This window comes from Lissotriton vulgaris, chromosome 5 (assembly GCF_964263255.1).
Source record: "Lissotriton vulgaris chromosome 5, aLisVul1.2, whole genome shotgun sequence".
In the NCBI taxonomy this organism is placed as follows: Eukaryota; Metazoa; Chordata; class Amphibia; order Caudata; family Salamandridae; genus Lissotriton; species Lissotriton vulgaris.
Genome location: NC_141693.1, coordinates 1,183,599,640 through 1,183,612,926, shown reverse-complemented (window position 1 = coordinate 1,183,612,926; position 13,287 = coordinate 1,183,599,640). Strand labels below are relative to the sequence as shown.

The window sequence follows — 13,287 nt, the reverse complement described above, 5'->3', positions numbered from 1 at the left end:
AGGTGAAGAAACACAACAATATTCTGAGGTGAGTCCCTTGGAAGCAGATGAATTACAGCATTACCATGATATCAGAAATTCAAGTTGAAACAATATGATTAATACAGTGTTAGGACAGCAACATCCTCTAACTCACCCCTGCACTTAATCAGGGAGATGTGGAGGGATGCACTGCGCAGGAGTAGTGTCTCTGCCTAGATGTATGTGTGCCTGGGAAAGGAACAGTACAGGGACGAAGCCGTGCTGTGCAATATATTTGTGTTTTGTACATGTACTGAGTGTATGTATGCCAAGACCAGTGTGCCCTGTGAGGAACAGGCAAGCATTGGAATCAGCAAGGTCGAATAGGAAGCACTACAAAAGAAATCCTTGAGCAAGGTGTGAGGGAACTACTGTGCACAGATCACGTTGCTGCCCGAGTGCAAGAGGGATTTGGCGACCCTGGTATACCAGAAGAGGGCCATCGTGACCTAAGTCATGTAGTAAGTGCCATGGAGGAAGTCCCAGGCCCGCACCAGCTTGTTGAGGTGACCCTGCATGCCGGAAAGGTCCACCGTTAAACTGTCTGCTGCCAGAGCATCAATACTTGTGCACGTCTTAATCGGTGACTCCATATGCCAAGCAGGGCAGCCGTTGTGAGTGCGATTGCACCGGAGGAGTCTTCAACTCAAATGGAATGCAGTGGCAACCCCCGTATGTCAGAAGGTGCCCTCACTACCAACATTGGCAAAGGTTTGGATCATTACCCAGTCAGAAGATTGCGATTGTGATCGGCGGGTGAAGCTTGCACATGACAAATTCTCCTGCAAGGAGGATGCCGCTGGAGACATCGCACCATCGCTGGGCTCCAAAAGGGAGCTGAAGGATTGAATCCCCCTTGCCCCTGTGAGGGGAAAAGTAACTTACCTTATATTTGTGGAGTGTATGTATGCCTGCTGGGAATACATTATATAAAATATATAGTGGTGTGCAGTGCATACCCAATGGCAGCATGAGCTGGGTGTTTGTGTGCTTGCATGAGGTCCAATACATGAAGGGTTTTGTGCAACACGTACATGGTGAATGTGTGTGCTGATAGTGTGTGTTTGCAAATAGAGCACTCTTGGATAATACAGAACCGCTACAGTACTGAGCAGTATGCCTAGGCCATATGTGTGTGCTGAATGTATGCGTGTATGTAATTGCATAGTGCATGGGCATAATAGAGCTGAGAAATAAGTGTGCTTTGAATGCATACTGAGTGCTAATGTGCCTGCCATGGTACATTAGATGGAGGACCTTAAGGTCCATTTTGGGAAGCCCAGGCCTGCCTGGTGAATATATAAAGCGTAGAGGAATCGCCCCCAAACAGAACTGTGTAATGCTGCATTCCTGTGTGCTGGGTAGAGCACACACAGGAGTAAGGAAAGAAGAGACACCCTCTTTACACTTCAAAAGGGTGCTCTTTGGTTCAGTGATAGATCACAGGGAAGGGTCCTGGACACATCTCATGAAGGAGATGTGTCTGTTAATGGATTCATCAAAGGGAGCCCAGGGTTAACCTTTTGATGCACGTATTACTGTATCTGACATCCAGGTGTGTACTTTGCTCACTTCCATGAACTGTATTATGGGTCTGTCAACTTCGGAGACTTTGCTGCTGTGACAGAAAGCCTTTCAAGAAGGAAGAAGAAAAATAAAATATATAAACATCAAACTAAGTCAAGTCAAGTCAAGTCAATAAATTTATATAGCGCGCTACATACCCAGAGGGTCTCAAGGCGCTTGAAGAAGGGTGGGGAATTACTTGTCAAATATCCACGTTTTGAATTGCTTTCTGAATGCTAGGTGGTTCTGAGTAAGGCGAAGGTGAGTGGGAAGTGAGTTCCAGGTTTTAGCTGCCAGGTAGGAGAAGGATCTACCTCCCATGGTGGTTTTGTTGATGCGAGGTACAGTGGCAAGGGCTTGGTTGGAGGATCGTAGCTGGCGGGAGGGGGTGTGGAAGGACAGTCGTGTGTTGAGGCATTCGGGTCCGATTTCGTAGAGTGCTTTGTATGCGTGGGTCAGGAGCCGGAAAGTAATCCTCTTATTGACGGGGAGCCAGTGGAGGTTTTTCAGGTGACCAGAGATGTGTTCTTTACGCGGGATGTCTAATATGAGCCTGGCTGAGGCGTTTTGGATGCGTTGGAGTTTTTTCTGGAGTTTTGCGGTGGTACCGGCGTAGAGGGTGTTTCCGTAGTCCAGTCGGCTCGTGACCAGAGCATGGGTGACCGTTTTTCTAGTTTCGGTGGGGATCCAACGAAATATTTTTTTGAGCATGCGAAGAATGTTGAAGCAAGATGAAGAAACGGCGTTGACTTGTCTGTTCATCGAGAGGGAGGAATCCAGGATGATGCCCAGGTTCCGTGCGTGGTCCGTCGGGATGGGTGCTTTTCCAAGGGCTTCTGGCCACCAAGAGTCATTCCAGGCGGAGGGGGAGGTGCGTAGGATGAGGACTTCTGTTTTGTCTGAGTTCAGTTTCAGACGGCTGTGCTTCATCCAGTCGGCTACTTCTTTCATTCCTTCGTGCAGGTTGGTTTTGGCAGTGTTAGGGTCTCTGGTGAGAGATAGGATCAGTTGAGTGTCATCGGCGTAGGAGATGATGTTGAGGTTGTGTTGGCGTGCGATGACCGCGAGGGTGCTCATGTATACGTTGAAGAGGGTGGGGCTGAGTGAAGATCCTTGTGGTACGCCGCAGGTGACTTCAGTGGCCTCTGACTTGAATGGTGGAAGGCGGACTCTCTGGGTTCTTCTGGTGAGGAACGAGGTGATCCATTCCAGTGCTTTTCCTTGGATTCCGACGTTTCTGAGGCGTTGTAAAAGGGTGCTATGGCAGACCGTGTCGAAGGCTGCGGAGAGGTCGAGGAGGATGAGGGCGACTGTGTCTCCATTGTCCAGTAGAGTTCGAATGTCGTCTGTTGCTGCGATGAGGGCGGTTTCAGTGCTGTGCTTGGCTCGGAAGCCGGATTGTGAGGAGTCGAGGGATTTGTTGGTTTCGAGGAATGCGGCGAGCTGGTTGTTGACTGCTTTCTCGATGACTTTGGCCGGAAATGGGAGGAGGGAGATAGGGCGGTAGTTTTTGAGTTCGGTGGGGTCAGCTGTGGGTTTCTTCAGGAGGGCGCTGAGTTCGGCATGTTTCTAGCTTTCCGGGAAGGTTGCGGAGTTGAGGGAGCAGTTGATGACGTCTCGGAGGTGCGGTGCTATAATGGAGTCTGCTTTGTTAAAGATGTGGTGAGGGCATGGGTCTGTGGGGGATCCTGAGTGGATAGAGTTCATCAGACGGATGGTGTCCTCAGTAGAGATTGGCTTCCAGTCATTGAGGATGTTCAAGGGGGGTGGGGGTCCTGCAGGGGGTTGGGTGGGTTGGTCATCGGGTCGGTTGTCGAAGCTGTTGTGGATGTCTGCAATTTTGTTGTGGAAGAATGAGGCTAGGGAGTCGCAGAGGGCTTGAGAGGGGGTGATGTTGTTAGAGTTGGCTGAGGGGTTGGATTTCTTAAGATCATCGTTGAACCAGGAGGCCTTCTTGCTGCCTAGTTTGATTTGTCGTTTTTTCAGTGGTGCTAGGGTGTCGGCGCTGTTGGATAACCATTGGGTGAGGTTGGTGGCTGCTTGGTCGGGGTTTGCGGAGTGGGCTGGGGGGTTTAGAAGAAGCGATGAGGAGATCTGGTCGATGGTGATTTTGTTCCAGTTTCTTTGCAGAGTGGGTTGGGGGTGGTTGTTGGATGTGGGCTTCTTGTAGGTAAAGTGGACGCAGCTGTGGTCAGTCCAAAGGAGAGCTGTGGTGTGGCTGAAGGAGACATGTTTGCTGGAGGTGAAGATAGGGTCGAGTGTGGGTGGGGGTAGTGACAAGTTGTTTGAGTCCGAGGTTGGCGAGGTTGTCCAGAAGGGTGGAGGTGTTGCGGTCGTTGTTCTTTTCAAGGTGAAAGTTGAAGTCTCCCAAAAGGATGTAATCCTCGAAGGGGAGCACGTGTGGAGTGATGAAGTCCGTGATGTCTTCACTAAATTGTGCGCGGGGTCCTGGTGGCCTGTAAAGGAGGGTGCCTCTGAGTGTGGTCTTGGGGTCGATGTGGATCTGGAAGTGAAGGTGTTCAGTTTTGGCGAGATTGACGTCTGAGCTGGTTGAGATGCGGATGGATTTCTTATGGACGATAGCGATGCCTCCTCCTGTGTGGCCGGTACGGTCCTTACGAATGATCTTATAGCCTTCTGGGATGGCAATGGTGATGTCTGGGGCTGAGGAGGCGTTCATCCATGTTTCTGTTAGGAAGGCGACGTCCGGAGAGATGGTGTCTAGTAGATTCCAGAGGTCGATGACGTGCCTGTGGACTGAGCGGGTGTTGAGCAGGATGCATTGTAGGTGGTTGGGGTCGGATATCTGTTGTGTGTTCGTAGATGAGGAGTTGTTCTTGGTGCCGTCGAACTTGCAGGAGTTGCAGGAGAAGGGTCCATGGGTGTGTCCAGGAGCGGCTTGGACGCAGTTGGGGAGACGGCCGGGGATAAGGGCTAGGAGGGTGGTGGCATCGTAAGTAATGCGGGTGGTGTGGGAGGTACGGGGGCCAGGGGGTCTGGCGCTGGGCGCGGTCCAGGCGCGGACGGGCGTAGACGGGCTTACCTTTGGCGCACCTTCGGCGCGAATGGGGCGCGGTCGCTGCGCGTGGACGCTGCGCGTTAAAGCTACTGTCATATATAGATAGTGGAGGGGGGCGGAGCGTGGGAGGGTCAGTTGGGAGGCGGGATCAAGGTGCAGGGAGGGTCTGCAAGGGGTCACAACAAAATGGCTGAGCATAAACCAGTAAACAAATACTCAGGCAGCAAGAGCTTGGTTTACGCACACAATGTTAATTATAAAGCAATTGCAGTGGCACTAAAGCTCCCAGGTCACCTCAACATAAAACTTCAAAGGCTCAGACCCTAAATCACATTTAATGTCTTAAAATGGACTATAAGAAGAGGAGTTTGAGACCCCAAAATGTGTCATCTGCCACATGTGGGTTGTGTGAGAAGGAAAAGCTCTGCAAGACTTCTGCCTGTGACTAGGACTAGAGGCAAAGGTCTGCTAGTCTACTGCTGGGTGAGGGAACACTACCTAGGGAAGCCCAGATCACGTGCCCCTGAGACTGAAACACCAGAGCCTGCCTGCTTGCCAAAACCAGCGAGACCTGTGAGGAATAGGGGAGCATTGGTAGGAGGGAGGTCCGGCAGGAGCCCTACCAAAAGAACTCTCTGAACAAGGTAGTTGCCCATGTGCACAAGTAATCTGGCGACCCCAGTTTCCCAGTAGAGGGCCGACTTGACCTGAGCCATGTAATCAGTGCTGTATCACCTGCATCGCCTTGTTGAGGTAACCCTGAATGCCAGAGGGAGCCATTGTTGAACTATTTGCTGCCAGAGCATTAAGAAATGTATGCCCTAATTAGTTACTCTACATGACAAGAGGGGCATCCATGGCAAGGGCGAGTGCACAAGAGGAGCCTACATCCCAACTAGAATACTGAGGCACATCCATATGCCAAAAGAGGCTGCCCATACTAACATTGCCAGATGTTCAGGTCATTTCCCAAGTGGAAGATTGCAGTTGTGACCGGTGGGTAAAGCTTGCACAAGACCTGCACTTGACTAATTACCCTGTAAGGAGCATGCAGCTGGAGAAGTTGAACCCTCACTGGGTTCCAGTCGGGAGCCAAAGGAATGAATCCCCCTGCCCATGTGAGGGGAAGAGTGACTTACTTTGTCTTCGTGGAGCAGGAGCATCTCTGATCTCTGGAGTGGACTAGCTGGCAGCGCTGCTCGAGAAGAGAGAGCAAGCGCCCGCCATGTGCTGCTGCATCTACCAAAGGCGGCCTGACTTCACCAAACAGGATTAGGACGTGTGAATACCTGCAGGGAGGGCACTCGCTGCCCTGCTGAACGATTCCATACTGCTGGAGTAAGACTCAAACTGGGCCTGAGGGGCCCTGGGGGCCTTTCTCGTGACAGTGATACAGCAAAACCAAAGGGGATGATGGACGGAGTGTTGAACAATGCAAGCACTCACCCCCAGTCAACTGATCAGGGCTTAATCCATCATCATTCTTTAGCTCACTCCGCCACCCCAGTTCAGACATGGCCATATGCAAATCAGTCTGACCCTGTGCCTCATGGGATCAGGCCAGCCCGAACTGCCAAGCCATGTCTTCCCTGGACTGGAAACAAGCATCCTGGGACCGGTTTCTGGCTAATCAGCCGTCATCAGCCAGGCTAGCTTGAATCCAGTGACAAAGTGAGCAAGGGACACTATTGACTAATTCCTAAAGAGTCAAAGGGGAACTCTTGAGTACAGCCTATTAGTGAGCATTCCCTGGATGTGGCCACCTGTGAATGTGGAATAACTCCGACCATGTTATAAGGAAGATGGTGGGACACAATTTTCCTGACAACTATCAGAGACACGACCTTAAGAGGATTGTGTTTTTCCTAATGTATGTTATTTCTTTGAAAGTGTAAAGTTCAAAACAAAATATTCCTATAAAAGTAAATGTTTCACTTGACATTTGAGTTATGAGTTGTGTGCACTCCCTTTTATTTACACTGCCCCCCACCAACTCCACCCTGAGGGAGCCTGTGACTGCTCGTCCACAGCTACCACTGAGAGTCAAGTGAAGAAGGGTACTTGGCTCAGTTGCTCAGATCCATAGTAGGTTGGGCCCTGGGGCATCAGGAGTAAAAGGCCTGAACTACCACAGTCTAGTAGCCCCTGCATGCCCCGTGGACCTCTGAAAAGGGTCATGACATCCAGAAATACCACACCTAATAAATATAAGACCCTGTGATATCAATATTTTAGTGCGGTAGTACCAGGCTACCAGTCCCATACGTTTGTTAGCCCAAGTAGTTAAATAACAACAGTGTCCCAATATCCCATGTCAGGAACCATAGCTAGAAGTATATCTTACTGCTTAAGACTTAGGGAATGACACTCCAAACCTGCTTATGCTAAGTCTATCTCAGGAAAGAAAGGGTAATACCCTGATGACAAACTACATTTCTGCGCAGGCCATGAACTTTTGCGAGCTTTGGAGATATGTGGTATCATTTTAGATACATGATTATAAGTTCTCTGCAGCCCACTGTATCTTTGCAAGACAGTCGTGATACAATGTTGCTGCAGCTACGACCTTGCTACACAGATCCAGGATTTTCTTCACAAACAACAGCTGTTGTAAGAATCTGAGAGTAGATCTGTGTTATGAAAAGAAACTTCAAACCATGTTACACTAGAGGTTTTACCTGTGAGGGAGCAGGAAGAATACTTAAGTTAGGGCAACGCTGCTAATTCTTTGTAAATATGCCTTTTGAACTGTTAGCATTCTATTAATGCTTATAAGAATTGCAATGGTGGAAATGATAGAATACTAATATTTGCTAGTTACCTTGCAGGTACTCAAAAGTCAAGTAGAAATTACAACTCGTCTTTCATACAGGGTGCAGAGACAGGTAGCTCTCCTACTCATAGAGATAAGTGTTGATGAACAACACTCGCATTTTTAGTTTCAGTAATACCAATTTCTGCATCAACGGGTAGAAAGTTGGTTAAACAGACATATTGTTAAAATATATACATTCAGTATTGTTGTTAAGTGCACAACATTCTTGACAAATTATTAAAAATCAGTTTTTGCCTTGAGGCACCCAGCACATGCTGAAGACATCAAAGATCAGAAAAAGTGGCCAGTCAGAGTGGTAGAGTGCAGTGTTTCTCTTTTCTCTCTTACCCCATGCTCCTTTTTGGGTCTCTACCACTGGAGCTCCTATTCTTGTGTATTTAGACAGTGGTGGAGGTGGTGAGAGGGAGAAGAATACATCACTCCGGTTGCTTCCTGAGTGTCAAGGTAGTGGCTTCTGACATCCCTCAACTCTCTTCCAGGAGCACCTTTTTCTTGCAGCCTTTTGTGGTGCTTCCTATGCTCTGGCAGTGCCCCTCTACCAGCCTACCCAACCCAACAAATTCAATTGCCTAGCTATTGACCAAAGGCATATGCAAACATAAGGACCGGCACAAGATGGGCGAATAGAAGTTGGCAAAGAGCAGACATTTTAGGTTCATGAGTTCGGGGAAGTCTCCAGAAAACTTGAAGTCCTTCAACTACACCATGCCCATGGGGGCATACATTACAACCATTTTTCGGATTCTTTCTCTTCAGCACACAATATACTTGGCTTGCACAAACTGCGTTAATAGAAATCTGAAATCCCTATCCAATGCTGTAGTTTGTTTTGGGACTAAATTTGTTTACTCAATGGCCACACTTCTAGTTAGGTCACTGTTTATTGAGTAGATTTGTCTCAAGACCATTTTGCTGTCTCAGACAGTTACTGTGGGCTTTCCATTAGCATTGGATGCTTTGGATGAGCACCTCGACGAAGGAACAGATTGTGGTTCTTTCAGCCGCTCTAGCGTGAACTTGAGACTCCCGCCAACTCCTCCTGAAGCGCCATTATTTTGGTTTCTTCGCTCTGAGGTGATCAGAGATGGCACTCTGCTTACACCAAATACATCGTACAAGAAACATTTCATACACAGTGATCAACATACAAATTGGTTCATAAAACAAGTAGGGGTAATGGCATACCTGATATATTTAATGCAGGAGCTGTGAGGATAAGAGATTAGAGAAGGCAAAATGAATAGACGCAGTACACTAAAGAGTACTTCCATTAAAGAAGCATCAGACAAACAGAGCAGGCTAAGAGGCATTAGCAAAAAACAAGGATGTGGCAACTTACCAACAGTAGTGCTCTGGACAGTACCTAAGTAAATAAGTCAAAGAAAATGACTGAATTATAATTATAAGCAGACTAGCTAAATGAAATCGACAACTTGAAAGCATGGAGGATTGACTGAGCATGGTCTTCAGCTTTCCACTATACAGAATAAATCGATACAATGTTTTGATATTTACATATCTACTGCTACAGATGCCTAAATATGGATGGACGTAGCTACTCTTTCCCAAGCGTGGATGCCTCTCTACTTAGACTGAGCTATCAATGTAATTTTTCTTTGCACATATGAAACCTTTGACTGAATTTCATCGCAAGATTGCACGGTGGTCCACAGTGGAGTCATACATGCGTGTAATCCTTCGAAATTGTTTGTTTGTTTCTGACCTGTGTAGGCATCAGGCATGTACATTTTTAGTTTAATTTTGTCGAATGGCAAGAAAAGATTTGCCGACTATGTCTTCGCTATCTGTTGTTACCGATGTTATAAATCCTTTGCCAGCCACTTCTACCCCGCGTTACACAGACACACTCACATGTGGACTTTCAAACCTGGCCTTGGAATAGCTACACTTGAGCCTATTGATTTTTGTCCATTCACGTGTCTATTTCACAGCTGTGACTTGCATTACATTGTACCATGATCAGTGACATTAAGGCTGTTTATTGTTCCTGTCATGTTGTCTTCCAGCAGGACAAGGCTTACACAAAGGCGAACCCTCAGTACCCCATTATGTGCCTAGTTACATCACTAGCAGCATTTTGAGACTGTGTGTTCACCAATACGGTATGACATACACATTACCTCGCTCAGTCCTGCTTGGAAAAGCAAGCACATGTTTTTTCCCACTTTTAGGCCATCATTGGAGCATACATTTCTACATAGAAAGAGTAAAACCTTTCTTTGCGTAATGATTTACCGAAATATTGCTTGTGGCTGTCTTGGGGGTGATTTTACCTGTTCTACTGAAACTTGATCAAATGTGCACCATCACCCTACACCTCTATCAATGTATCCTCTATCTTCACTCTCTATCATTCCAAACCCTTCCTGCTACTATTATCCCCAAAAAAACCTTCCTAGACTACTCCCTCTTCTACAGCTCCTGGCCCATCCAAAACATCAGTTTACTGCTGTCATCTCCCAAACACCCCAACTAAATTCTCTCTCATGTATCTATCTTTTGACTCATCCCAAACCGTATGATTCTACCCTGATTCTCTTTTTCCCTAATCCCTTTCTGTAGGCTCTTCCCTCCTCTATTTTATTCATCCCAGACCTCAATTTAATACTATGATCTCCCAATTAGCACTTTTGGTTTTCTTCCCTTTTCCATCCCTTCAATACTGTAGTCCTCCGGCTTAAATTAACTTGTACCTCTCTATACTAACACTAATACTATATTCATATTCCCTATATTAATCCACCACTAGTCCTTTTGGGTTCCAGAGTAGCGTGCTACATGCCAAAAAGTGCCTTGAAGCCTCGTCAGGGGTAGTAAGTGCTATATAAATACAATTACAATCACAAAGTACCATAACATGACGTGTTCTGTGCCCCTGCCAACCTTCCAGCAGTTTAAGGTCACAGTGAAGTCTCTCTTGTCACCTTTCGTAGAGCTCTCATTGGACCGCAATGTCCCCAATTTCTTCCTAGTGCCTCATTTGCAGAATTCTAGCCCTAGATCTAGACATGTTGTTTTCTATGGCAGGCATACGAGGATTTGCTCTTTCATTCATTCACACATGATAATTATGACAAAGGGCATACCTGGTACAGTTGTGTTTCTGCCACTTGCAGTGGTCCGTTGAGCTATAAAGGAGAGGATAATAGATAGGATTGAAGAAGTTGAGCTCCTACCTTTTCATGAACATTTTTTAGAATAGTTGATCGATTTTTGATAGTATTTATGGTGCTTGCATAGCACATGCCTGGCTATAAAACACTGGAGCGCTATACAATAGAGGGGGAAGCAATGTCACAGGTGCACTCAAAGCAAGTAATGTTGTAAGATACAAAGAGTGAGGAAGTGTATGCAGGACAGGTAGTTACAGAAGGACTGAACAGCATTGACAGACATTCACTCTTGTCCTCAGGTTGAGGTATTTACCAGGTGTGATAAATGCTTCTTTTCCATGTTATTTACTTAGGTAATAGGCATAACATGCATAATGTGCCTTTAAAACTCTAGATATAGCACGTTTTGCCTGTTTCCAAGGCCTTATGATTTTGGAGAGTTTGACTTACTGAAATCTGTTCTGGGGAAACAGCGAGATTTGTGATACATATCTCAACGCTCAGGATTCCGATCCATGAGCACACTCCTGTTTTCACAGAGGTAGACATTTGGCTTGCTGCTTGTAATGAGCACCAAAGAACCACAGCGGCTGAGTTGTGAGGAAATCCCTTCAATGTATTTTTTATTGAATTTACCTCTTTGTTCCTCTTAATTCCTTCAATACCTTGTTGCAAAATCAACAACATTGTGTTTTCACCCCTGTTTTGCTTTGTATCTACATGGGTGCATCTTTGGATACCATTGCTTTGATCTGTATATTATTTAGTACTATTGTTGTATTGCTACATAAAACGTTTTTTGCAAACGGGCTATTTATGTATTACACAGTAGCTATTGTGTGGTTATGTAGGAATCCATTTCTCTATGAAGAGCATTGTTTGTTTTGTTAATAACTTTGGTGCCATTTGAGGAATTTTCACAAAACATTCCCAAAAAGAAACAGTTCATCCACCTCGGCTCCTTTCTGGACAGTTTCAGGGTGATCCACTAAACAGGGGCGGGGTAAAAGGGGGGGGGGGTCTAAAACACACTTTTTCCCACACAATTGTCATTGGAAAAATTAAAAAACAATAGACAAAAAAATGGCTGAATTCAATTATACCAAATTTGGCAGAAAGTTATTTAACCAACAAGTGTGCTATTGTGATTTATGTAAATCTGTTCAGTGATGTAATCAATGATGTCATTTGAGATATCATCAGTGATATCATAATGACATCATGGAACTTGTCATGAGTGATGTAATATGTGAGCTCATGAGCGGTGCATGGCAGATCGCAAGATATAGTTAGCATTGCTACCTATAACTCCTGAATGTTGGTATTTTTTTTAGTTCACAATGTCATCAACATATTCAGCTATCTATGACATTACTTTGACCTTTGTTTTTTCTCAGTGAATTTCTAGTTGTTTTATTTTTAACTTAAAGTAATATTTTATTACCATACATAAAGCCAGGCCCTATGTCAAACGCCCCCCACAGGCAACCAACTCCAAGCCTTGCACGGCCTTTAGCCTATCACAGAAGGGTATTGGCAACACGGTGCCTTGAGGCCAACCCTCCCAAAGGCAGAGGACCCCCCTGCAGGCAGCCAATCTCAACCTGTGCATGGCCTTCCAACACATAATGTGTGGGGTTGGCTGAGGGCCTGGCTACATGTGTCAAACTCTCCTCAGGCAGGCACCAGAAGGCAGGCGACTCTCACAGCTGAGCGCGACATGTCATTCAAGCCTTCTGTGTAAGTTCTTATCACTGCTTGGCATGAAGGCAGCTATATTAGTACCGGCTGTCACTCTTTACTTCAGGGGCTAAACTTACTTGTGCTACTTGTATTACACCTGTATGTGTAATAGTTAGCCTGGAACCCAGATAATGTGATCATGTAGTCACTTTTGAACAGGACATTCATTCTGTTGGACGTAGATGTGAAGCTGTAGTATGAGTCACTGCAGATTTTCCCCAGCAGAGCAGAGGCATTATGGGAACCATCATACACCTCAACGTAATCATAAATGCAACCAGGTGGTGCTTCCAGGCTGAGAAAAGAAAGACACAGATCATCACATTTAATCAAGGAGAAGAGAATGACTGATTTATGCTTTGATATGCTTTGATATGTGTAAATAAGTTAATAGTAGCAGAGTTACTTCTCATGGGGTTTGATAATTTACTTAATTTGTAATGTCTCAATTACTTACTGGTAATTGCATTACTCTGAGTCCTTCTCCTCACTTTCCATACTTACTGAATGAGGTAGTCCTGTCTCAACAGACAACCAATCTCAAACGAGCTAGCTGTAAATAAAAAGAATCCTCCCTCCCCAACCTCCAGTTTGTTAAAAATCACCAAGCAGTGACGTTTTGTTGTTGGCCTGGTGGAACCGAGAGGGAGTCAGTATGGAAAGCAAGAGTAGGCGCTCTGAGTAATGCAATTATCTGTAAGTAATTGAGGCATTACTTTATCACCTCCCCTCACTTTCCAATACTTTACGATTGAGAAGTACAATGGCAAAAGAATCAGGACAACTCAAAAACCTGTATGCTTCCAAGCATAGTGAAATTTGAAGGATGAAGAAACATACAGAGAGTGGATACATTAAAGAACACCTATTGGTTCATTAAGGCCAATACTCGTCAAGCAAAGACATCTTGCACCCCAATTCCATGCCTAAATTGATAGTGGACAGGAAGCCAAAGTAGCCTCCCAACA

The 13,287-nt window shown here is 45.9% G+C and overlaps 2 protein-coding genes across 2 annotated transcripts in view; both read right to left on the bottom strand.

Moving 5' to 3' along the window:
* Positions 1-12,487, bottom strand: part of LOC147712231 (scavenger receptor cysteine-rich domain-containing protein DMBT1-like) — a 66,107-nt gene extending 53,620 nt beyond the window's left edge. The window contains exons 1-4 of the mRNA XM_086919272.1: positions 12,397-12,487; positions 10,550-10,591; positions 8,782-8,805; positions 8,628-8,648 (exon numbers count right to left, since the gene is read on the bottom strand). Coding sequence (XP_086775398.1) covers positions 8,628-8,648; positions 8,782-8,805; positions 10,550-10,591; positions 12,397-12,487 — 178 coding nt within the window. The remainder of the gene's footprint in view (positions 1-8,627; positions 8,649-8,781; positions 8,806-10,549; positions 10,592-12,396) is intronic.
* LOC147712229 (scavenger receptor cysteine-rich domain-containing protein DMBT1-like) overlaps positions 1-13,287 on the bottom strand; it is a 1,653,398-nt gene that overhangs the window by 1,498,210 nt on the left and 141,901 nt on the right. The window lies entirely within an intron of this gene.